Raw genomic sequence first — 26,339 nt, forward strand, 5'->3', positions numbered from 1 at the left:
TATTTGGAACCAAGAATTTGCTTTTCAGTGAATCTGAGTTCAGTATTATCATAGTTTTGTTTCCATTCCTATTGTTGTATTTTATTTTGTATTCTATTCTATTGTGCCTACTTTATTTGCTTTGCATCGATTCATTTTGTTTCCCTTTTTTATTTATTTCTTGAATTTATCTTTTTTAATAAATAATAATAATCCATTAATTTTGAATTAATTTCTTTGCCCATAATCATTCTATGAACATCTATTGTGTTTTCTGTTTTGTACCTCCACAAAAAGAAAAAAAATATGGATATTGAATTATCTTTGATATTTTTGGTCAGATTACCATTTTTTTTTATATATCCAGCAATAGGGAGACTGTGTGAAAATATATGAATAATTTAGTAGCAATCTCACAATTGAATGACGATAATTCAATTATCTTTATCTTAGCAAATATATGAACAAACAAAAACATTATTATAATCAAGTTTGAATTACATCAAGTATAAAAGATAATTCAATATTAGAAAATAATTTCCCATGCTTATTTAACATTATTATAGAAATACTAGCTATTACAATAATATAAGAAAAGAATGGATAGCACGAGCACTGGCAAAGAAGTGATAGATGTATCTGTGTGCAGATGACTTGTCATAGCCATAAACTACTTCAAAATCAATTTTAAAAGCTAACAAATATGATGAAAGGTGAAATATCAGGATACCAAAAAGTACACAAAGTAAAGTAAAAGCCAATAAAATTAACAAAACAATTTCAATCAAATTATATAAAATAACTTGGAATTAATATTAAGTTAAGATACACTTAGAATTTATATGCACATAACTACAAAATGTTCCTTTTCATAGAATATTTGATTTAGTCTTACTTGTTGGAATGTTTATTTTTCATAGACTTTAAATAAGCTATTTTAATTGAACATTATCTAATATATCTCTCAAGACAGTGACATAGATGTTGTGAGTATAAAGTCTTAGGATGGTACAATTTGGATCATCATCTAGTAAATCAAACAATAAACAGATATTTTGATACATAAAAGTTGAGTATTATACAAGAAACTAAATTTCTTTTGAATTTTTCTTTTAAAATACATACATGAATGAGAAGAAAAAGAGAAGAGAGAGGAAGGGAAGGGAGAGGGAGAGGGAAGAATGGGAAGAAAGAGAAAGGAACAGACAGAAAAATTAAAATTAAAGTAATACATTTTTCTCTTTTTATCCATGTTGAATATAAAATTGTGACAATGAAAACAAAGGAAGAAAAATAACTAGAGAGACATCTGTTGTTCATAATTGAGCCAAGCCAATATAGTTAAAATGATAACCCTGTTTAAATAATTTACAGATTCGGTGATTTATCAGTTCAATTGATGGGAAGATAATTTATGTATTGTGATAAAATAAAAACTAAACTAATTTAGAGGAACAAAAGGAATCTTAAGAGAAATAAGGGACAGGAAAGAAGATGGAATGAAAGTATAAAATACAATATTGCTGAATTTTAAGTTATATAGCAATAATAAAAATATTGATACTGATTAAATATAAAAAGATCAGTAAGAAAGGCAAAATGAGGAAGACCAAGAAACATTTGAAATAAGTAACTCAATGTTTTATAAACCCAATATCACAAAATATTAAGAGAACAAATTCTTATTTTCCAGAAAGCCTAGAAAAATTTAAGTGAAACTTGAGTACCTTTAAATTCTGTTTTTTCTACTCAAAGAGATATAAAACTTAAATATAAGAGCATTTTAAAAAATTAAAAGAAAACTGAAGTAGTACTTCTACCACTTATGGTTAGGGAGAGAATTCATAATTAAAAAGTAGCTAGAGCTAACCATTAAAGACAAAATGGGTAATTTTGATACAAAGTTTGTAAGCTTTTACACAAACAAAATTAATGTCATTAGAATATGAAAAGAAAATTTTTGATTTGGAAAATTGCTTAAAGATCTCTGCTAAAATTCTAATGTCCAGTGTTGACTTAAATGGAGAGCTATGCTTCAATAGATTTGAGGGGAAACCAATTCCAAAATTGTTTAGGAAAAGTAGGTATAGCAACTCTACCACCATGTTTTGGAACATAAGTTTCAATCCAATTTATTTGTAATATACAAATGGCAATTACAAAACTTCCTTCTGTTTCAGAGGTCATGGATCATAAGATCATGGATTTAGAGCCAAAAAGGAATTTAGAGGTCATTAATGCTTCATTTTATGTCTAAAGAAACTAGGGATCAGAATAATTAAATAACTTATTTAAGGATCACGGGTTATTAAATGCCCAAGAAAAGATTTGAACCCAAAGTCCTAACTACAAGTCTAATATTCAATCCATTAAACTATGTTGCTTCTCTGAGCTTCAGCTGAAAAAAAATATATAGTCATGTTTCAAAAAAAAAAAAAATTAAAACAAAAAGTAGAATGCTTACTAAAATACTACAATTTGCAAAGTGATCTTTTTATTATTAAGATGTATATTCACTTTTCCCTCCTTTTGGCTCTTAAGAAATATGCTTTCTCTCTCATTTGTCAACATGCAAATCATTATTTCCTGGGAATAGCTTTCTCTGAAAGTTATAAATTATATGTTAGCAACTCAAATATGAAATGTTATATTTATATATGAATAATACATATCGATACTTCAGAAATTCTCATCTATCAACTGTTATTGACAGGAAGCAATTCAATGAGAGATTCTTCCAAAAGTGTACACAACTTGGCCAAGAGAACATTTAAAATGATTGTATATCAATATTAGACTTAGTCTGTGGCTATATAAATAAAAGTCAAAGCCATTTAGTGATTTCAAACATCACAATACTATACTGTAGTATTCTGTGTTAGAGAATAAAGTAGTAGAGTTTTTAATCAGATAGTTAACCATCAAGAGACATTGAATAAATGATTTTTAAGAATCCATTTCCACATTTTTAAAGTATTTTAGTGCTCAAGAAGGCTTGACACATTGAGGACACTTTTTTTTTTTTTTTTTTTTTTTTTTTTTTTTTTTTTTAAGGCAGTTGATGACACCACAGTTCTAATTCCATATATTTCATACATTACTGAAGATTTCTAAGGGTAAATGAAGCCTCTCTCAGCCTGACACTGTCCAAAAAGTATACACGCAAAACAGCGACTTGACATTATCTTTTGCCATATAAGGCTTTCAAGATGAGAAAAAGGCTTTATTCCACTGAGAAGCATTTATTGTTTTAGTTGTTTGCATTTTAGTATCTTTAGAATGAATGTGACAAAATGAATACTTTTTTAGGCAAACAGCAAAAACAGGTTGTGAGATTTTTTAGTCTACTGCCTTTGTTTCAATAAGGGGGAATTTCGTGTGTGGTATGGCATAGCAGAGATGTCACATGACAAGTATAGGGCAGCATTTACCATGCTTTATCCTGCTGGGATGTTTTCAATATGTTGCAGCCAAAAATGCTATTTTTTAGTCACTCTTACTGATAGGAGGTATTATTCAATAAATTGTTTATCTGTTCTTTGAAATTTTGTAATATTTCAAGTACATTATTCCTGTCTAAGCAAGGAACTTACACAATGTGTTAAATAGCAAGGACAATAAGAAGTTGAAAACACAGTGAGAGTGTTTCATGAAGGAAACAAGATTTTTTAAATATAAAGCAAGATGAGATCCAAATAAGCTACAATTTAGATAATAAGCATGTATTCATGTTGAATAACATTATAGTCATTGTTTATTAGTGTATATAGACATAGTAATAAGGAATTTATGATTTGTTTAAGTAATTTAATTAAGATTTTCTTTTCTTTGGGTTAGCTCTCTACTGTAGTACTCCAGAATCTCCCCCCCATGGATACATCATCAGTCAGACAGGGGGTCAACTTAATAGTGTAGTTCGATGGGCATGTGACAGAGGATTCAGGCTTGTTGGAAAAAGCAGCGCTGTATGCAAAAAATCTCCATATGGGTACCATGCATGGGATGCACCTGTTCCTGCCTGTCAAGGTAGAGTATCAAAATGGAGTAGCCCCATTAAGAAACTCTGTTATGTTTAAAATGTCATTGGGTTTTTCTGATTAAACTTGTCTGAAAATGCATGTGCTTTTGTTTAGATCCATACATTCCTTTAAAGGAAATGCTAATAGTAATTAGATTCTTTTGATGTTCTGTCTTTTTCATTGGTATAATTATGATGCTACACATCTGTTATTTCAGGAATTTTTTTGCCACAAACATCTGAGACAGGACCTTGAAAAGCTGGATTGTTTTAGTTTGAAACATGGTCATCATATCACCACACACACACACACACAGTTGATTAAAAAGAAAAAAAAATCGGCATAATCACTGATAATTTTGTTTTCATAAAGTCAAACAAGGGGACAGAGTTCTGGACCTGAATTCAGGAAGACCTGCCTGAGTTCAAATTGGACTCAGACATTTAATACTTTCTAGTGTCATCCTGATGAAGTTAACCCTAATTGCCTCAAATAAATAAATAAAGTCAAACAACTGGAAAGACTCAGTTTTCTTGCTAAATTCATTTGTAGCCTTGGCATAGCAAGGTTATACTTTTTAAGTCCTGAAATAAGAATGTGGAAACAGAGCAAACTAGAGATTAAAATATTGACATTTTGACCCCATGACCTGAAACTTTAAACTGCATCCATTATAGGCAAATATGATTGCATTGATACAAATCTATTTTCACTTTGGGAGGGGAAAAAAAAAAAAAAAAACACATTGATATCAGTCCTGAGAGTTCAAATTCACAGAATCACAGGTTTGAAAAAAGATTTTAAAATGAAAATTCAATCCATATCTAAAGAAGAATCTCCTCCATAAGCACTAAAAAGTATCCAATCACTCTATGGCTAAGCTATCCCAATGAGGAGGGCTTTTTAAAAAGTGAATTTCACTTTTGTACAAATCTAAAAAATTATTTTCATTATATTAAATGAAAATTTGCTGCTGAATTTCTACCTATTGCTCCTAGATCTGTCCTTTGGGGCAATGCAGAATTAGTTTAATCCCTTTCTGCATGAGAATCCATCATATTTTGAAGAGCCAGTCCTCTATTTTCCAGAATAAATATATCCACTTGCTTCACAGTAATCCTCATATAACTTGATCTTGAATCTCTTCTCCAAGGTAAGGATATACACTTATGATACTAAGACAGGAAATATCAATCACAAAACACTGTGGAAGCAGGTTTTCTTTGGTAGATAGTACTATTAAGAGCTCATTCAAACTGCATAGGCATTGATTAAATACTCAGAAAAAATTGACTATGTGCTCAGGAGTAATTGGAACCAAGATAATTAAATAAGACTTTGAGCTCTTTGATAAGTGATATAGAAATAACTGTGAGTAATCTTTGCCTAGATCTTTGATGTTTTGTTCTACTAATTTGACATTAATCACCTGTTGGAGTGATTTATTGTTTATAACTTCCCTTTGTTGCAATGCAATTTCAGTAACTACATAGCCTAGTTCCTAACCATAGACAGCTCATAGTTATAGTCACCTTGTATGGATTTCTATAATGGATATCTTTTTTCCCCTATTTGAGTATAATTTTCTGAATTTGCTAAATTCATATAGCTCTCTGATTAAATCAAAAAAGCATGTTAGAATACTCCCTGTCATTTCCACTATCCAAGTGTAATCTAATCTATTGTAAAAACATTTAATATTTCTAATAGTTATATTGAATATGCCCTAAAATCTAATGTTAGTGCCTCAAAGAGACATAAACTTTTGTATTCCTGAACAAAAATACCTTCTATAGACATCAGCTATTGGCCAAGAATTTCTATGAAGAGAGAATTCATTATAATTTCTAAAACATTTCATTTTCAGAGAGCTAGCTAGCTATGATCAAAAGTTTTTCCTTGCAAATGTATCACTGCAACTTCTATCCACTGACCCTACTTCTTCATTTTGGAAATGAACAAAAAAAAATGTTTCTCATGATATCCTTTCAATTTCTTTAAAATAATTGTGATTTTCCTCCTAAAATTGCTCTTATCAGGCTAAACTTGTCCATTTCCCTCACTGAAATGTCTTACGACCTGAATTCAAACCCTTCCATTATCACTGTTCCTTTTCTCTGGATGTTTTACAGAGTAACAAAGTACTTCTCAAATATGGATTCCATAATTGAATACAATATTTCATCTGTGATCTAAACAGATTAAAATAGTTTCACTATATACATATATGTATTCATATATGTGTATGTACACACAAAAATATATTAAATAGAATTTCTATCTTGGCACATGTTGCTCATTTTTTATTTTTGAAGATTATATATATATTTTTTAAAAAATCAACAGGAATGTTAGTTTCAGATTTTGTCAGTACTACAACTAATTGGAGCTTCTGTGTTGGGTCTTGATCATATCTAATAACATTCAGTATTATTTTTTCAAACTAGTAGTTTATTTTGTCTTTTTATGTAGTAAAAGAAAAATATACATGATATCATGTTAGTCCTGAATTTATGGAAGGAATTTTTTTGATTTTTTGATCTTATCAGGATTATTTTGCCCATTATTATTTAGAGAATAGTATTCTTTTGATAAATTTGATTGGGATAGAAAATAATTGTGTTAGAAAAACTAAACTATTGAATTTGGAAACAGGAGCACTTAGTTCAAATGTTATCTTTGTGACCTAGGGGAAAATCACTATTTTTCTGAGTTTCATTTCTTTCCTCTCTAAATTAGGATAACAATATTTGGTATGCCTGTTTTTTAGGCTATCATAAGGAAAATATATTGCAAAACATACAATATTATTTATTTGTGAGGGAAAACTTCTCAAAATGTCCAATTCTCCCTAACTTTTCTTAATATGAATTTTAAAAGAATTTTGTCAAAACTCGTTCAGATTTTCCAACTAGAAGAGTATGGATGTTTAAATAAGGATGATGTTAATAAAATATCTATATCATTGCTTATCACAACTTTTACAAGGATTTATTTTGAATATTTTTCATTGACAATTACTCCAATTGAGATTAGAATATTCCATTGTCATTAAAGTGCGATTTGCCAATTCTCTTTTTATTTTCCCCTAGTGTCCTGGGAATAAATCTTTGTAATATTTCTTGGGTGTAGGTGCTTCTCCCTTTATTCTAAGATACATTAGTTTCTCAAGTTGAGTGAGTTTCCAAAATAATTTCCTTGGTAATTAGTTGAAAGATATAAATTCTGAACTGAAAGCTCTGCATAGAAGAAAACTAGAATTTTGGTGTTAACAATACAAAATTCTCATTCACTCCCTTTTCTCTCTTTCTCCCTCTTCCTTTCCCTTTCCCTAACCCTCTCCCTGTCTCCCTTTCCCTCTTACTCTTCATCTCCTTCTGCTTTTTTCTCTTTCTCTCTCCCCCTCTCCTTTTCCCTCTTCATCTCCTCCTTCTACTTTTCCTCTCCAATTTCCTCCTTCTCCTTCATTTCCTCTCCTCCCTCTCCCTCCCTCTCCCTATCTTTATTTTCTTTATTTCCCTCTCCGTTTCCATGTCCTTTTCAACTCTTTTCTTTCTCCTTCTCCCTCTCCCTCTCTCTCTCCCTGCCCTCCTTTCTCTCTCCCTCCCCCTCTCTCCTTTCAAATTTTCCAGAGGTCCACATAAAAATGTGCCATTGTTTCAATGGAATTCAGGGAGCTTTTTACCTTTGCAGGACTATTTTAAAGTTCTATAATTAGATAGTAAGTGTAATTATATTCCTAATTGTTCAAAAAAAGGATAAATAAAAGTAATTTTATCAAATTTTATAAATTAATTTTATTAATTTATCAATTAATAAATATAAATTTATCAATTTATATTTTATCAATTAATTTTTAAAAATCAATTCCATTGCTTTTCTGCATTCTACAAAGGCCAAAATCATGAATGGATCTAATGTTTTTGTCATGGGAATTCTGTTCATGTGTTCAATCAATAGAAGAGAACAAAATGGAAAATCCATTTTTCTACCAAGTTCATCTTTACAATAGCCCTATCTAGAAGATGCCATTATCATCTTCATTTCACAGATGAAGAAACTTAAGCCATCAGAGTTTAAGTTATTTGCCCCAAGGTCACTCACTTAATAAATTAATAATTATCTAAGTATCTAAGGCTAGTTTTTCCTGAATCCAGGATTAGCGTTTTATTCACTTAGCCACCAGCTACTTCAACGTTAGACTGACTAATTTCTGGGACATAGGCTAATGTCTTATAGTATTAGGAAGAACGAGGGAACACAAATCAATGAAATGCATATTCATTTATTTGACTATATATTTCAAGTTTGGAGGAATGGTGAATATATCTTTCAGGACCACTATCAATGGGAAGTCTAGGTGTATAATAAAACTTAGTCTGCATCACAGACATTGTGGGCCTGAGTGCATGGCACTGAGAGAGGATTTCAAGAACTATATTATCTCCCTAAGTCAACAGAGACCTGTCCTGAATGGTGTATATGAATCAAGTTAAATCAACATGGACAGAAATTATTTAACTAGGAAACGAGTGAAAGGAAGATGATGAAATCATCAATTTGAATACTTCCTTCTCAATCTGATGAAATTCCAGAGTATGAACTCTTGCTTTAATGTCACTGAAATTTATTTCTTCCTGGACAGTAACCATACTCACAGAATAGGAATGCCCTTTTGGTACCTCCAAACAATAGCTCATGAACTATAACTTCAATAAGTTGATAGAAACTCAAATTGATCAGTGATTCCTCTGATCATCATCTTACTCTCATCCCTGAAACCTACTGGATGGGGAAGACTAAAAAGATTTGGCAATCTTTGCACCTATTCCCTTTCCTTCAATAACAAAATCTATGCTATTTTCTCTACATTCCTATATAGGAAAATTCCACTTTTTCCTATATTCCAGTAAGCACAAAAGTACTGGTCTCTTTACACAAGCTATTTAGGAAGTGAATGTAAAACTATATAAAAAATATGGAGATAAAGCAGCAAGAATCTAGATTTGGGAACTGGATAAATGTTTACATAATGTACCTTTGGAAAACACTTATACTTGGAAATTAAGGAAATCCTTCTCTTCATTTTAGTATTTTTTCAATGACTTGATAAAATCCCAGATACATTTTATATCTTTATATGCACATATATGTATACATACATACACACACACGCACATATATATATACACACACCAATAGATTTTTCTCATAAAAGGCACATTTAGTACCATTTTGGATTTATTTTCTTTTTAGCAATTTCTTGTGGGATTCCTAAAGCACCAACAAATGGTGGAATACTTACAACAGATTACTTGGTGGGGACCCGTGTTACCTATTTCTGCAATGATGGCTACAGACTCTCATCTAAAGAACTCACCACTGCAGTATGTCAATCTGATGGAACATGGAGCAATCATAATAAAACACCTCGCTGTGTGGGTAAGTAATAAAATTTTTATAATTTACATCTTTATACTAAAAAAAAAGTCAACTTTCAAATCTCATTTACTTCTGAGATTACTATTAAGATGAATTTATTATTACAGTGGGGATCATTCACTATTCATTCTGCTACTGTAAGCATCAAAATACTGAGGAAATAAACTTCATCTTCATTTAAAAAAAAACATATTTTAGTTTCCAGACAAACAAAAACATATTATTTAATGAAGAGAACTCCACCATCATAGCTTCCTTATTTTTATATTTCAATCACCCATCTTTCTCAAGTAAATGCTGAGTGCATAAGAGTACATGGGGTCTGGATCATAATCAGAGTAGGAAGAAACTGTGGCCTAGCTCTGAAGATTTGGTACATGAATGAGTTCAACAATTCCCTAAAAAAATGTCAGAGTCTCTGCTGGAACATCTCAGTAAGAAGAAAATCACTATAGCATAAAGCTGTGAATTCTGTTTTGGAATAGCTCTGTTTTGGGCAAGTTCTTTTACTGTATTAAATGTATTTCTCTTTTAGAATTATAGAATCATATTGATGTATTTTTCCTAATTGTGCCCTCCGGAGACTCATATAATCTAAAGAATCGCTCCTCCAGATGAGATCTTCAGTTATATAAATATCATGTGCCCTGTTTTTTTTTTTTTTTTCCTTCTTCATCTTAAATAGTTCTATTATTTCAATTCTTCTTGTGTTATAATTTTTGAATATAAATACTTACAGAGTTGATTGCCTTGGCAAGAGCATAAAAGAAAAGAAGATAAATTAAAATATTTTGTATGAATTAAAAATAACATTTATAATAGATGTGTAACAATGTGGAGATAGCCAGCCTGTTTATCAGATACTCTGAGATGTTTTCAGCCTTTTAACCCTTTTTTTTTTTTTTTTTTTTTTTTTTTGTCAAGCTCCCTTTGAAGATTCAGGAGTTAGAATTGAATACAATTTTCTAGAATGAATGAAATTATCTTTTGAAAACTTTCCAACAGAGCCGACTTTATGTTCATGGGCTAATTATATAGCCAGTGCATTATCTATGATACTGGGTCCTCTTCCTTCTTGCCTTTAACTGAAATTTAAGTTTTTCCCTTTTATTAAAATAGGAAAGGGAAAAGGAAATGAGATTTGTTTATATCACCATATTCCACTTGTTAATCCCTATGTTATTTATAAAAGTATTTCTTATTTGTATTCACTTTAAAGTATATAACATGCTTTCTTCACAATAACTTTCAAAGTAAATAATGTGTTAAAAACTGATATATGTATATTAAAAAAATTCTAATTTGGGGCAACTAGATGGCACAGTGGGTAGAACACAGACAAACAAAAACTAAAAAGTTTCAATCTGGCCTAAGACACTTTAATACTTCCTAGCTGTGTGACCCTAGGCAAGTCATTTAACCCCAATTGCCTCAGGGAAATAATATTCTAATTTGATGCCTCTTCTTCATTTCTAATATCTAATCTTACTACAATTTACAATTATATAAATACATATTGCAATAGATTAAACTTATAAACAAACTTTTAAAGAAAGAGGACATACTTTCAAGTGCAAGTCCTACATACATAATGCTTCCCACAAACCTAATAAAGTTATTTTTAACCATTTTGAAAAGAAAAGTTTTATGTACTCCTAGATGGTAATTAATACACTATAGTAAATGTATTATGCCTACTTAAAAAGCATGACATGATAATAGGAATGACTCAACTATGACATTTAAGGAGATTAAGTAAAGAATGTAATTTTAAAAAAATATGATATTGATCACTATATACCTATTTCAGATTGAAATTTCATCATAGAGGAAGGCAGATACTTTGGTGAAAGACCTTACGTGAATGACATATGAGAATTCACACAGAAGAAAATGAGAATTTTCAACTTATGGAAAAGAAAATTTACAAGGGACATGAGCATTGTCTTCAAATATTTGAAATGTGAACATAAGGAAGACAAATTAAATTTATTGTACTTAGCCCCACAAGTTGGGGTAGTAGATACAATGGATAGAAGTCACAAAGAAATAAATTTAAACTTGATGTTAAACATAACTTCCTAATAATCATCTTCATACAAAAGAGCAGTGTACTTTTTCAGAGGTAGTAGATTCCCCTTCACCAATCTTTCAAGGAAAAGTTGAATGTGCACGTATGCTTTAGAATATAGTGCTCTTGTTCAGAAACAATTTGTTTAAATGGCTTTTGAGACCTCTTCCAACTCTAAAATTTTTAATTTATTGATCAAGCACAAAATAGTTATTCAATAAATATTTCTCTAACAAATAAAATATTGAATTAATTAAGACAATGTTGTTTTTATTCAAATAGTTGTTACTTGCCCAAGCATTAATTCCTTCTCATTGGAACATGGAAGGTGGCGAATTGTGAATGGCTCTCATTATGAGTATAAAACAAAAGTAGTTTTTAGCTGTGATCCTGGTTATCATGGATTAGGCCCTGCATCTATTGAATGTCTTGCTAATGGGACTTGGAGCTGGAGAAATGAAAGACCGTACTGCCAAAGTGAGTAATTACTAACCCTATTTTTTTTTTCCTACTGTATGATGTTCATATGAAAAATAGTAGATGATTAAAATGCTAATTAATAACTTATTTTTTTCTTTCCCATAATACTATCAACTAATGTTTTGTTAATTCTATCAAAATACTTTCAAGTAGTACTCTCAGGTATCAGTGCTAGACCTGTGATAATCATTATAATGATAATAATGATTATTAAATGTATTTTTATTAATGTATTTTTGTTGTTATTATTTGTAATTATATTAGCAGGGGGATTTCTTGACATTATTGTTGCTTTTCTTGATGTATATCAGTATGTTATCTCTAAGTCATTGCTTTAGCACTGAGAAATTAATGACTTACCCATGATCACTCAGTCAGTATTGTGTTGCAGGAAAAAAATTGAACATAAACCTTCCTAATTCTAACACCAGATCTCCATGTAGCATATGATGATATCTGTGATGATGTTACAAACAAACAAAAAACAAAACAAAAATAAAATAAAAATAAAAATAAAACTTTTCATTAAAGAAATTCTACTTCTTTTTACACAAAACTTTGTATTATTTTATTTTCCTGTTTCTACTATGAATTACCTGAAATAGCTATCAGCATGCTTATTTTTACAAATGAGACAGCTGAGGCATTTAGCAGTTAAGTATTTTGCTCAAGTTCTTAAAACTGGTTAATGTCCTTATGTGAATAAGGACAAATATTATATGATCCACAAATCAGGCTTCTATGTACTAGAACATTAAAGTGTCTGGAATTGTGACAAAATTTAACTTCAGAATTTTGTAGGTCAAGAATTTATTGCCCATTATTTCAGATCTAATGTTCCAGAGATTACTGAAAATGGTTGAGTTGTACTTTATTATATTTATCATGTAATAATAGTAAACTCACAAGTAGTTAGAATAACAAATATAGCTATTTCTCTAAAACTTTATAATCAAAGAAAACTAGCTGCTTGCCCTGGCAAGTAAACAAATCATTCCATAAAAGATGAGAATATTTAAAAAACTGAATGAAAAATTGTGAAATCTTCTATTGCATTATCCACAAAGTTTAATGACTCTCAAAAACAATTTTCCTTAGAAGTACAAACTAGAAAAAAATCACAAATATTGATTTCCAATGAAGTTCTGAAAAATAGCAATTATTCAGAATCCAAAAGAGGTAATACTGAAGAGAAAATGAGGCTGTTTATTGAAATGCTTGAAACAGAATTTGATGGAAAAACTGAAAATAGCATTTAAAAATAATATGAACCATTTTCACTTTTCAACCAATTGCATTATTGAGCTGCTAATTTATAACGTAGTTTATTTCAGCTTGAATTTTCTGTTTAGGCAAATATATACATTTTTTAAAATGACATCATTATCACTTTCTTTGGGAACCCCAAAATAGTTCAATAAAAACTTCATATTTTTGAAGGACAAAACATCTAAAAGCTCTTTCTTAGAATCCTAAGTATATTTCTCTATAGTAAACGGTATGTACATTTTTATTCTGCAATTTAAAAATCTCATGAACCTAGAGATTTTGTAGATTTAGTATTGTTGCACAAATTAGCAGTATGCCATGTGAAAGAACATATATAATGAAAACTTTTCAATGAGGACTAAATCTTAATATCTTGAAATTTCTGATTTAATTGTCATATTGTATTCAGCAGCTCAGAACTCTTTGTTCGTGCTCTGTGTTGTAAAAATTTGCATGATTTGTACAGTAAATGAGTGATTTTTAATGTATTTAACATAAAAAAATATAACCATATTAAAATAAATGATTAAATCATATTAAAAACCTCCAAAATTTGAAATGTTTCTCTTGGACACTATCACGCCAGATTTTCTTCTCCCAAGTGTGCTCTCTAGCTTCTTTGCTGAAGAATTCCTTATTCCACAACTATATTTTAAATTAAAAATAATTAGGGCCAGAGCATTTAAATATATTAGATCCTTTATTTTTCCTGACCTAAAAAATAACAGTTTCCCCAACAAAGAAATAAATTATCAACATGACTTATTCTAATTTTTTTCTGTTAATCTGCAAAACCATTTTTATCATGTATTGTAACCTTCAATTTGAATGAGTAAATTATATATTCATTTGATAAAATTGCTTTTACAAAACTATGCATAGAATATAATTTCTAAAATTATTCTTTTTTTTTTAACTTTTAAAGTTATTTCTTGTGGAGAACTTCCTACACCTCCAAATGGGAATAAGATTGGAACTCAGATTTCATATGGATCAACAGCTATCTTTACGTGTGATTCAGGGTACATGCTTGTTGGCTCTACTGTAAGAGAATGCCTTTCTTCTGGGCTCTGGAGTGGAACTGAAACCAGATGCTTAGGTACATATTTTAATTACTCAACTTACTATTTCTTACAAAACTAACTTACTAATTCTTAGGTACATATTTTAATTATTGTACTTAACTTACTATTTCTTAAAAACTAGAAAACAAGAAAAATAAAGTTTTTTTTTAAATTTCTTTAAAATACCAATGGAGTTATATACTTATTTTGCATTTTGATATAGTATAACAACACTATATAAACTATTTGCATAAAATATTTAATAAAATATTACATTCATGGCTTTATGGAAAATATGAGGAGGCATAGGGTAGATTGTCAGACAAATAGATACATTCAGAGATGTCTTCATAATCATATTATAAAGAGTATTCATTAATATTGGTCATGTTAATTTTGAGGAAAGATTCTAATGTATGGCACTAAGGTATTGAGATAAATACTTAATATATTATATATAAATATATTTATGTATGTACACATGTTTGTACATGTGAACACACATATAACTAAAAGAAGTAGAGATGAGGAATGTTAAATCTGGAAAGGAGAAGATGGAAGAATACAGTTATTTTTAATTATTTGAATAGCTATCCAGAATTAAACTTCCTTTGGGCTTCAGAAAGCAGAAGTGCAATCAATGAGTTGAAAATAGCAAGAGACAGGTTTTAAGTTCAATGTGTCAAAAAGTAGTTTGAGGCATGACAAGTAAAATAATATTATCTATTATCAGAGAGACTTGGTAAACAATTTTCTTTATTGTTATAGAGGGAATTTTTGTTGAGGTACAGATTGAGAAAATGGCATCTAATAGCCTACCTAAAGTTGAGATTCTGTGAATCTTTTATTCTGTTATTTGGATTCAAAGATCTAGATTTGAATTCTCACCTGATAAATGTCAGTGAGAAAGTCCCTGAAGTTTCCATAATTTGGGGATTCTTTTCTATAAAATGAGGATAATACTTCCATTACCTATCTCACTAGAATAGTATGGGGGAGGGGGCTTTGTGTAATATGAAATACAATCCACATTAGCTGTTGCTGCTGTTGCTGCTGATTCTATTAGTACTATTAAATAATGCCCCAAAAGTTTTAAAACTGCTATTTCAAACTGTACTAGGATTTTGGGATGCACTATATGTAGCACATAGCATACTATAGAAAAAAGCTATTCATGTTGATATAAATCAATTAGCAATCTTTATGACTGCTAATTATTTTATTTTAACCTCACTTTCTTAATCTATAAAATATGGATTATTGCTTGGTCATTCCCTAACTATACTCTATCATCTTAGAGAAATATTTTCATTCAAGAATAATAGGAAATATTACTGTAAGTTAAAATAATGTCTAAATATATGATTGAACTAAAATTAATCATATTCAGCTCTTGTAAAAAATATATATATACATACATCTATTGACTAAATGTCCAATGAATACATTATTGTTCCAGCATTTTTATTTTATTTCATGTTTTGTTTTATCTTTGTTACTCTGAATTGTGTAACTCTACGATATGATTTGGTTTGATTTGATTTTTCAGTTTTAAAGTAAAAATAGAATAGTTATATTGATAATATGAGTGTAAGTGAATAGAGAAGGAGAATTGCACATATCAGTATATATTTTTTTAAAACTCCTTGATGTCTTAAAATTTCTAGAGTTTTGATTTTTTATGATTATAATAAGTTACTTCAATTCTTAAATGATTTATAGTTTTCTTGGTATAAGACTTTCAATAACAGTGCAACTTCTATATACATTAGAAGGTATCAAATTGATATAGTAAAAAAAAAATCAACATCTTCCTACGATCATGAATTTTTTTTTTCAAAAATAGATAAGCCAATACTAGAAAAGAAATCTATAACCCTTTATAGGTTTCTTAATGAACATTGAACATCTTTCTTTATTGATTACTTTCTAGATTACTAGTTTATTCACTAGCTTCACCTGTTAGAACCAAAGTCAAATTAAATAACACAAGGAAGCATGAGAACAGGACTATAGCAGAAAATTTATTTATATTTAAATACAAACATGTGGAATCTCATTTGTGAAATAGAATTTTGATAGAGGGTTTTTTTTTAATATTAAAATTTGGGTTCTTTTAAAATATACTATGAATACTCTTGACTAGTAAAGTAGTATGTGTTTGTATACGTATGTGTATATGTGTGTGGGTGTGTATCCTCAAACTCTTTTTGTCAATATTAAAAACATGATTTATGCTTCATCTTTTTTTTTTCAAATATACATCATTAATTCTCTTAATATTAAAATGCTGTCATGATTTATGGTTCATCCTCCAAGAAAAGGATTTAAGATCATGAACATGTAGAATTAAATAATAATGACATCTTTTACAATAATTTCTAACTTGCCTGTGTAGGAAAATTTTTATTTTCCTCTTCACAAACCTAAAAAAATTCTACAAAGCAAACAGAGTACTGTTAAATGTTCCCAATTTAGCTCTAAATATTTGCTAATTAAATTTATAGTTGGTAAAAAAATAATGATAAAATATCTATTCCTGAGTATTTTAAAATATATTTTTGCCTTCAAGAAGATAGGAAATGCTGAATGATAAGCTTGAAAATAGTCACATATCATATAGTCTTTATTCCAAAGTTAAAAGAGGGTAGCTAGAAGCCTTTAATTTAAATCCCATTTATCTGAGGCAGATTGACTAATATACTTTAGAATCCAATAATACAATGTTATTAGGCAAAATATAAAAAGTATTATAAAAAGTTGTGAAAATAGGAATGCAGAAGAAATAGGAATGTAAAACTTTTTTCAATATGCATTACTGTGTTGAAGATTAATGTTACCTGACAAGTGAAGTGTACACTCCATTTGAAAAATGGCAATTAATATTCATGATTGAACTACATATTCTCTCAAAGTCAATCAGTAAATATCTATTAAGTGCTCCACTATGTTCCAACATGTACTTCATGTTACATGCAATGTTGCTAACATTTTTTAAAAGTTAGAAATTCCTACCTTCAAGGAGCATATTCTATTTTGAGGAAAATATAAATATATATATATATGCAGGAAAATAATTTCAGGAAGATAATTTCAGCTTTGGTGAATCCTCATACTTTTTAGCTTCTTAGAGTGCCTTATATCTAAAAGATGTAGCAATCATTACTATGATCTTTTCTAGATCTTTTGGAACCATGCAACCAGCTTTTTCAGGATGTCTGTGTCTTAAATAGGGTCTCAAAGCTAGTCATATGTGAAGAGGACTTGGATCAGACTCAACCCTGCTGAGTTTTTCTTTGCCCAAAGTTCAAGTACTGGACATATTCAAATAGTTACAGCAAGCCAGAGAGTTTCTCTCTCTCCCCCCTCCCCCCCCAATCCTATGTATATATTCACAGTAACTCTTTGGCAACAAATATATATATAAATATTCCATCATTTTAAAAAATATTACTCAATCACAAATCTGCTAAATGTATTTAGAAATTAAGACTATGAGTTGGACTTTAAAATCATTTAAATGATTAAACTATTTTTTAAATTTGAAATGTCAAATTATCTCAACATATTATCTCAATGTGATGTGTGTGTGTGTGTATATATATATATATGTATATATATATATATATATGTATATATATATATATATATATGTATATATATATATATATATATATATATATACATATATATATATATATATACAGAGAGAGAGAGAGAGAGAGAGAGAGAGAGACATATATGCATACCAAAACATGTATATACATATGTTCAGATAGATTGATTGATTTAAAATTCTAGTAGTTTACCTAAATGTATATAGTGAATTAAAAAAATATAATTTTCCTGTAAATTACAAAGACTTTTAAATAAGGGGAATAGGTAACCATCTTTTGGGCTTATTTTCAGGGTCCTATTTGGTACTAGAAACATACTTCCTTTTTAGGCCATAAGACTGGGAGAGAAAGGAAGAGAAGGTTTTTTTGTTTTTTGTTTGTTTGGTTTTTTTTTTGGCATTGTATATATAAAAAGAATGAAAAAAACAAAAACAAAAAACTGCCTTTACATCTGTCTGCACACTGTATATTCTAGGTTACAATCTGATAGCCACAATTATTTTATACTTTTTTCATAAAACTAAAATAATTTTATTTTCAAGGGAAAATCTATAACAAATATTATTAGATAGCAATTCAGAATAATCAAAAAGTAAATATGATAAATAACATATATATGTATTTCTAAGAATTACAGGTATTATGTCTTTCTTCATAATTCTCTTAGTGGTTAAAAATGTTTTTGGAGATAGGATGTATTTTCCATCATCAAATGCTAGCTTATTCAATGTAATCTCAGTTTAGCTTGAGTAGTCATAAATTTGGAAGAGCAGATAGTTAGAGTGAACTACAGGTTTAGAAAGAAAACATAAATCAGAAAAGTCAGCAAGTTTTTATAAAGGCACAAAATGTGGAAAAAATATCCAAGTAATATAAACTGAAATTTAAAAATTGTGAAATTAATTATAAATCCATCAACACCAAGCATTTATCAAGCTCTTATAATGATATACAAGGCTGCCCTGGAGAAGCAAAAAAATGTAAAAATAAATAACTATATAGATAGTTAAAATCATCTTCTGTCCTTAAGGAGGTCAAATTTTAAAGGATACAAAAAAGCAAATAATTATGAATATAAAAATATATACCTTATAAATGGAATTTAATATTGAACAAATGTACTAGCATACTAGCATGTAGGAAGGGGAGGAAACAAGAAAGAGTTGTATAATGTGAGATATGAACTGAGATTTACAAATTCAGAGAACAGTCTCAGTGCATCATAGAGTTGGAAGAGATCTCAGTAATCAGAGAATTCACCTCTACAATCAATTTACATAACAATCCAGTTTTTGCTAGAAGACTTTCAGTCACAATCAGTAATTTCCTCAAGAAGTTTCTTATTCTTCTTTTTGACTATATCTAAATTCAATAGTTATTAATTTAATGCCTTTAGCTAAAAGGATTTATCTAAATGAGACTACTTTAAAGGACTTATGATGAAAAATTCTATTTATGCCTAGAGAAAAAAAACTGATTGTACTTGAATACAGATTGAAGCATTTTCTTTCTCTCTCTATTGCACTTTTTTTTAAACTCAATTTTTTGAAGGTTTGTTGTTTTTTTTTTTTTTTTTTTTTTTTTTACTTTCATTAGGGTGGGAGATCTATGTTTATTTGTTTTTTCCACAATTTGACTTTTATGGAAATATGTTTGCATAACTTCACAAGTAGTTTCCTAATTATGGGTGAACAAAAGACAGAATCTAGAATTCAAAAATTTAAAAATAAATATATTTTTGTTTTGAATGTGATTGTGGACAATATTAAATAAATAAAATATTTTAAAGGGGGGGGGAGTATATCTATTTGTATAGAGGAATGTAAAAATAAGTACCACCCAGGTACTGATCTTAAGAAATTAGGTAACTAGGGCTCAATGCAACAAATATATAAATAGCCGTATGTTGTAGGAAAGGAGCAAGGGAGAAAACACCTATGAATGTTCAAAGAAATTAGGTCAATCTGTTGACAATCCAAAGAAAGTTTCGTGGAGAAGATAATATTGGGTCTTGAAGAATTTTGACATGGGAGAAGGGCATTTCAAGTACAGGGAGTAACAAGAGCCAAGGAAAAGGGGCAAGGGGAAGCACTATAAATGTTTAGGGAAGTATGAATAATGAGATGGAGCAGTTCATATCTACAAAAATAAAAGTTGCCATCTATATAGTGCATTATAAGATTTGCAATATATTCTAATTTGCTTTTAAAAAAACAATTGAGTAATACAAATTAAGAACATTGATAAATTGAATAATATTCAAAAGAGGTGGCTAGAATGGAAAGCATCTTAAATCTAGGCTAAATGAGGATAAATTCAGTTATTAATCCCAGGATATACAAATAAAAGCAAAAAGAAAATAGCCCCTGACTTCAATGAGTTTGTGTTCTAATCAGGCAAGAACATACACAAAAGAGAGTTGAAGCTTGGGGTGGAGATGAAGTATGAAGATTCCCCAGCTCTGAAACAGTTTTGAAGTCCAAAGAAAATCAGGGTTATTAGAGAAATAAAGGTAGGCCAGCCTGGGTCCTCTACAAAAGGGAAGCTCTAGGAGTTTCTCACTAATGGGAGAAGGGGGGAAGTTTGCTGGAAATGAGAAGACATAGCCCATGGTTTATATTGAAGTTTCCAGGTGAAATAGTACAAAAGGAAAATTGAAGAAATCCTAGGACAGAACTATTGAGTTCAGGAGAGAGTACATATTTTAGATGAGATTCAGCAAAATAGACTAAGAGAGCAGAGAAAGTAAAGGAAATCCAGTAGAGAATAGTGTTTCAAAATCTAGAGAGAAGAGAGCATCTAGCAGAAGATGATCAATAATATTTGTCAAAGGCCGCAGAAAGGGCCAAGACAATGAGGAAAAGGCCAGGTAAGAGATCATTAGTAACTCTGGAGAGAGCAATTTTGGTAGAATGATAAAGTCAGCATCTAGATTGTAAGGAGTTAAGAAAATTAGAATAGAGAAAGTGGAGATATCTACTGTAGTTGACCTTGTCAAGGAATTTACCTACAAATGGCAGATGAGATATAGAAATGAGAGATGAATGAAGTGAGCTTTTTTTTTTTTTTCTTTTTTTTTTATTTGTTTTGTTTTGGTCTTAGGCTGGGGAAAACGTGGGATTTATAGGCAGTAGGAAATTAAAGGGTAGAAAGGGAGGTATAAAAAGTGTTAGACTGAATAAGGCAGAGAAGGTGATTGATCTGTTGGAGAAATTTGAATGGAATGGAGTTCTCTTGAAGACTTGGTGTTGAAAAAGGACACTAAAATCGAGTCAGGCAGAAAGAAGACTTAATAGAGGGCAATGTGATATAAATTAGAGAGGATAGATAATTTAGGAGAAGTAATCTACTAGTATCATAGGCTGCAGAGATATCAAGAATAATGAAGATTAAAAGATCTTGGGAAACTTTTGAAAGAGTAGTTTCATTTGAATCAAGAACACAGTAGATAGTGATTGAAGATAAGGAAAAGAATGGTAAGGGGGTTATCTACTAGAAGAGGCTGGAAATAATGGGATCAAGCTGAGTGTAAAATGTGGAAATTGTCAAGAGTAATGAGTAAAATAGAAAATATTTGAGGAAAATATTTGAGGAATATGTCTGAATGATTTGAAATGATGATCAGGGAAAGAATTAGTTCTTGAAAGATGGGTACATTTTTTTTTTTTTTTTTGATAATGTATTAGATACTTAGCAATGACAGCCTGAGGAGAAATAAGAAAACTTCAAATAGCTATTATGCAGAATAGAACCATGAAACTATTAGGAAAGAGTAAAATGATTGCCTTGCTACAGTGGGACCTAGGTAACACCTGCAAAATTTAAAATTTTAGCAGATATAATGAACATGAAATTGGTGACTTCTCCCTTCTTTCCAATCAACATCATATTAATAGAAGTAAAGGAAGTTAGTGGTAATTCAATGATAGGGTTTGACAAGGGGTTTGATCCAAATGGGAATTAGTTCATTCTAAAAGCACTTTCCTTTTAACAGGGATTTATTCATTAATTAGATTTTTACTAATCAAGCCATGCAATCTGACTTTATTGACTAAATACTAAATACAAACATCATCTCCCCCTCCCAAAAAGTAATGGTGAGCAAGTATTGCAACAACATCACTGGTGGGATTTTCTCTTTGCCTCTTCCCTCTGAGGTGGCATTCTTACTACTGCCCTTTCTAGTAAACATTGGAAGCTTGGATCTTGAAATGGAGGAATCAAGAAGTCTGAGTTGACTAAGGATCATTCAGAAGCAGACTGATGGTTGAAGCCATTAATGTTTAGGGTTCTGACTAAGCTTTTATAGCAAATTTAAATTCTGATTGGTGATCAATTATCAAAGCTTATGAGGAAAGGAAACTCAGTCAAAGCTAAATGTTTATCCATTGCTCCCCAAATTTAGGACATCATCAGTAGTTTACCAGATTTTGAGCACATTGCACATCGATGACAAACAATAGCATGAAGTTCTTTTCTTATAGGAAAAAGAAAAAAACAAGAAAAAAAAAAAAAACAAACCAAAAATCCTTACATAATAATTACATGGTCACAGAATGGAAGCTTAAAATGAAAGTGCTCATCGTGAGCTAGCATATTTATTTCCAATATATAGGGTTTACCAACAACAGAAAAAACAAAGGTTTTGTTTTGGTTTGTTTTGGTTTGGTTGTTTGTTTTTTTTTTTTTAATATTTAGGGAGAAAAGAGAATACAGCCTGAGAAAAAAGAGTTTTAGAGTGATTGAAGGTAATTTTGACAAAAAAGAAAGGAGCTAAGTATCATAAGGCTCAGGCAAAGATGAAAAGATTAAAAATTGTGGTCATAAAATAGGATTTTGGAGTTCTTGAAATAAGAAGTGGAATATTGTGAATCATAGCAAGATCAAAATTATGATGATTTCTCTGTATAGCTGAAGAGCAGTGGAAGAATTGGTCAGTGAATTGAATAAAACAAAGAGGGGAAAAATAGTGTACTTGAAGAAGATTCAATAAATATACTAAAGCCCCCTTAGCATAAAGACAGGAGTTGGAAGGTGGGGATGAGCCAGTCATTGAACTCATTAAAAAAGGAAGAAGAATGTTCTCAGTGTCTGCATATGAAAGCAACTAATCACCAAGGTCTAAAGTAGATTATAAAACTCTGTTTACTCTTTCAATGGTGATTTTTGGAATATTTGCTCAACTATTATCCTTATACACACATCTCTCTTTGTTATCAAGGAGCTTTTAAATATACATTTCAAAAATGGGAATTTAAGCCATGATTTAAGATGTCAAAAGAGTGATTAAGTTTTTTCTCCTTCAATTTATGTAAATACTATTTTAGCGGGTCATTGTGGAATTCCAGAGCTCATTGTGAATGGACAAGTCATTGGAGAAAATTATGGGTACAGAGACACAGTTGTTTATCAGTGTAATCCTGGCTTTCGATTGATTGGTTCTTCTGTACGGATATGCCAACAAGATCACAATTGGTCTGGTCAGCTGCCATCCTGTGTGCGTAAGTAAGCATGGCACAGAACAAAAGGGGGATTTTATCCTTATATTTTGTAATTATTGTCTTCTTTATAAAAAAATGTAAAAAAATTTGGTTTGAAGAAAGAGAAATAATTCTTACAATTCCCCCTAAATATCTCTGTTTTTATTCTGTCAAATAATTGTTTTGAAATTTTTAGTTCATTTATTATATTTTTCCCAAAGTATTATGTAACTCCAAAGGTCAGTCATCTAGAATTTAATATAGAATTTGAATGTAGACCTTCCTGATTCTAGTTCTGATAGTTTTTCTAATATACCACATTACACAGAAATGGTAAGGAGTAAGAGTAGAAAGATAGGTTGGTTCTGAATTGTGCAGACTTAATCTAAGTGCCATAATAGTATACTCAGATTTTATTTGAGAACATTTTTACCTTGTAGTGCCTCAGGCAACTATCTAAGAGTCTGGGTTGCTAACAATTTGTGGATCTATATTGTTAGAGCATATATCCTCACCTGGGATCTTTGCAATCTCAATGAAATCACAATTTTTTTAAGATGAGAAATAAAGAGAAATAAATGAGAAATAAACATTTTTATTAAATTGTCTTTGGGGCATTAAATATTATTATAACTTATAACCCAACATTATTATCTTTGGGTCTTTTTTGTTGTTTTGTTCTTATAAATTTCTCAGCTGTTAGCTGTGGTCACCCTGGTAGTCCAATTTATGGAAGAACAAGTGGAAATGGATTCAACTTCAATGATATTGTAACATTCTCATGCAACATTGGATATATAATGCAAGGCCCAACAAAAGCCCAATGCCAGGCCAACAGACAGTGGAGCCATCCACCACCAGTATGTAAAGGTAAGCCTGTTGATTGAAGCATATACCAGTCCCCATTTTTAAAAATAGTTACCAGTTCTAAACATATTTTAAAGAGGAAAATGACTATTAATGATTTATTGTATATGTATATAATATTATAATTAATTTAATTTTGGTAAAATAATAGAAAAATACTCATTACATTAACTATTTTAATACTTCAATGTTCATTTTAGTAACTATATTAGCTATTATGCATAATCTTCAAAGAGTGATTTTATTTCCCCTCTAGCCATCAATTGTTTGCTTTTTCTTATTATTGTTGCTTAATTTAAGGGGAAAAAAGAGAAATAGTCGGTGCCTCTTCCATATCTATTTAACTTTATTACCTTATATTTAGACTATATCTGTACATGAAAAGTATGAAAATTTAAAGAAGCTTTTATGATGTTATGGAAAAACCTAAATTTTCAATGCATCTATTTTATACACACACACACATACACACACACACACACACACACACACACACACACACACATATATATATATGTATACATATACATATATATATATATAATGCAGAAATATGAATTTTAGAAAAAAATTAAATAATTACCTGTTCTTATTTCTTATTTTTAAATAAAAACTACAGATATAGACAACCCTGCTATTTGAGGTTTCCCTCATTTTGCCACAGAATTATCATAATATTTATTTTAAAATTTATTTATACATATGACAGTTATTATATAATGGATTAATTGATAGAGAGATGTCCCCTGGTAATGAAGACCTCATTTCAAATCTAATCTCTCTCACAGACTGACAATGTGACTCTGGGGAATATTATTTCTTAGTGTACCAGGCAATTCAGAATTGCATATCTATGTGGTCTTCATCCAATAAACATTTATTAAACACCTAAGGTGTTCCAGTCACTGTGTTAAGCACTGGGGAATACAAAAAAGAGACAGAAAATAGTCCCTGTATTCATGGATCTTATAATCTAATGGAGGAGACAACATGCAAACAAATATGTTCAAAGTAAAATATGTACAAGATGAATGGAAAATGATTAAAAGAATGAAAACACACTTTTAGGAGGAATTGGAGAAGGTTTTCTGTAGAAAGTAGAATTTTAATTAGAACACATATACACATGCACAAACACACACACACACACACATACACCCCTATATTGGTGCTCACATAATTTATGGAATAGTCCATTATAATTAAAGAGATATCTCACTATTGAAGCAGGTGTCTATGATTCAATCAGCATGTTTATTTAGAGTTGAGAGAGGTTCAAATATTATTTGCTATTATCAAGGATCCAATCTGTAGCATTGTAATTGTGTAAGAAATTTGGAAAAAAAATCTTTTCCTCTTTACTTCTCATCATAATGATATTTTGTCAATCTCCAGTCCCATGAGAATCAGTCTTATATAGTGGAAAGAGGGTAGGACCCAGAATCCTTTAGGCAAATTACTTGATCTTTCTGGACCTCATTTATAAATGAAGAAGTTAGATTAGTTGGTCTTTTCTAACCTTATGAGTTCAGGAAAAATTTTATTTTAGGTACAACTAAATCATTTCTCAATGCCCTGTAATGTAGATACAAAGACAGTGAGTATATTAAGTACAACTAAATCATTTCTCAATGCCTTGTAATGTAGATACAAAGACAGTGAGTATATGTATGTGTATATATATATATATATATATATATATATATATATATATATATATATATATATATGTGAGTATGTGTATATGTGACTTTATGAGCTGCTTTTTAGAAATCATCCAAGTGATCATGAATATTTATTATCTTTTAGATCTTGTTCTAAAAATATGTATTTTCTGCTTAGTGGTCAACTGTTCTGATCCAGGAATTCCAGCTAATTCTAAAAGAGAAAGTAAAATAGAGCATGGGAATTTCACTTATGGAACTGTGGTATTCTACGACTGCAATCCTGGCTATTTTTTATTTGGATCCTCAGTTCTAATATGTCAACCAAATGGCCATTGGGATAAACCTCTCCCAGAGTGTATTAGTAAGTAGATAATGTGTTCTTTT

General features: G+C 30.0%; 1 protein-coding gene across 1 annotated transcript in view; it reads left to right on the forward strand.

Annotated features, from left to right (window-relative positions):
- CSMD3 (CUB and Sushi multiple domains 3) overlaps nucleotides 1-26,339 on the forward strand; it is a 1,577,676-nt gene that overhangs the window by 1,471,085 nt on the left and 80,252 nt on the right. Inside the window, 7 exon segments of the mRNA XM_074266680.1 lie at nucleotides 3,817-4,005; nucleotides 9,255-9,440; nucleotides 11,794-11,988; nucleotides 14,186-14,359; nucleotides 23,269-23,442; nucleotides 24,118-24,291; nucleotides 26,131-26,316. Of these exon segments, the coding sequence (XP_074122781.1) occupies nucleotides 3,817-4,005; nucleotides 9,255-9,440; nucleotides 11,794-11,988; nucleotides 14,186-14,359; nucleotides 23,269-23,442; nucleotides 24,118-24,291; nucleotides 26,131-26,316 (1,278 nt within the window).

Source organism: Sminthopsis crassicaudata, chromosome 1, assembly GCF_048593235.1.
Source record: "Sminthopsis crassicaudata isolate SCR6 chromosome 1, ASM4859323v1, whole genome shotgun sequence".
NCBI lineage: Eukaryota > Metazoa > Chordata > Mammalia > Dasyuromorphia > Dasyuridae > Sminthopsis > Sminthopsis crassicaudata.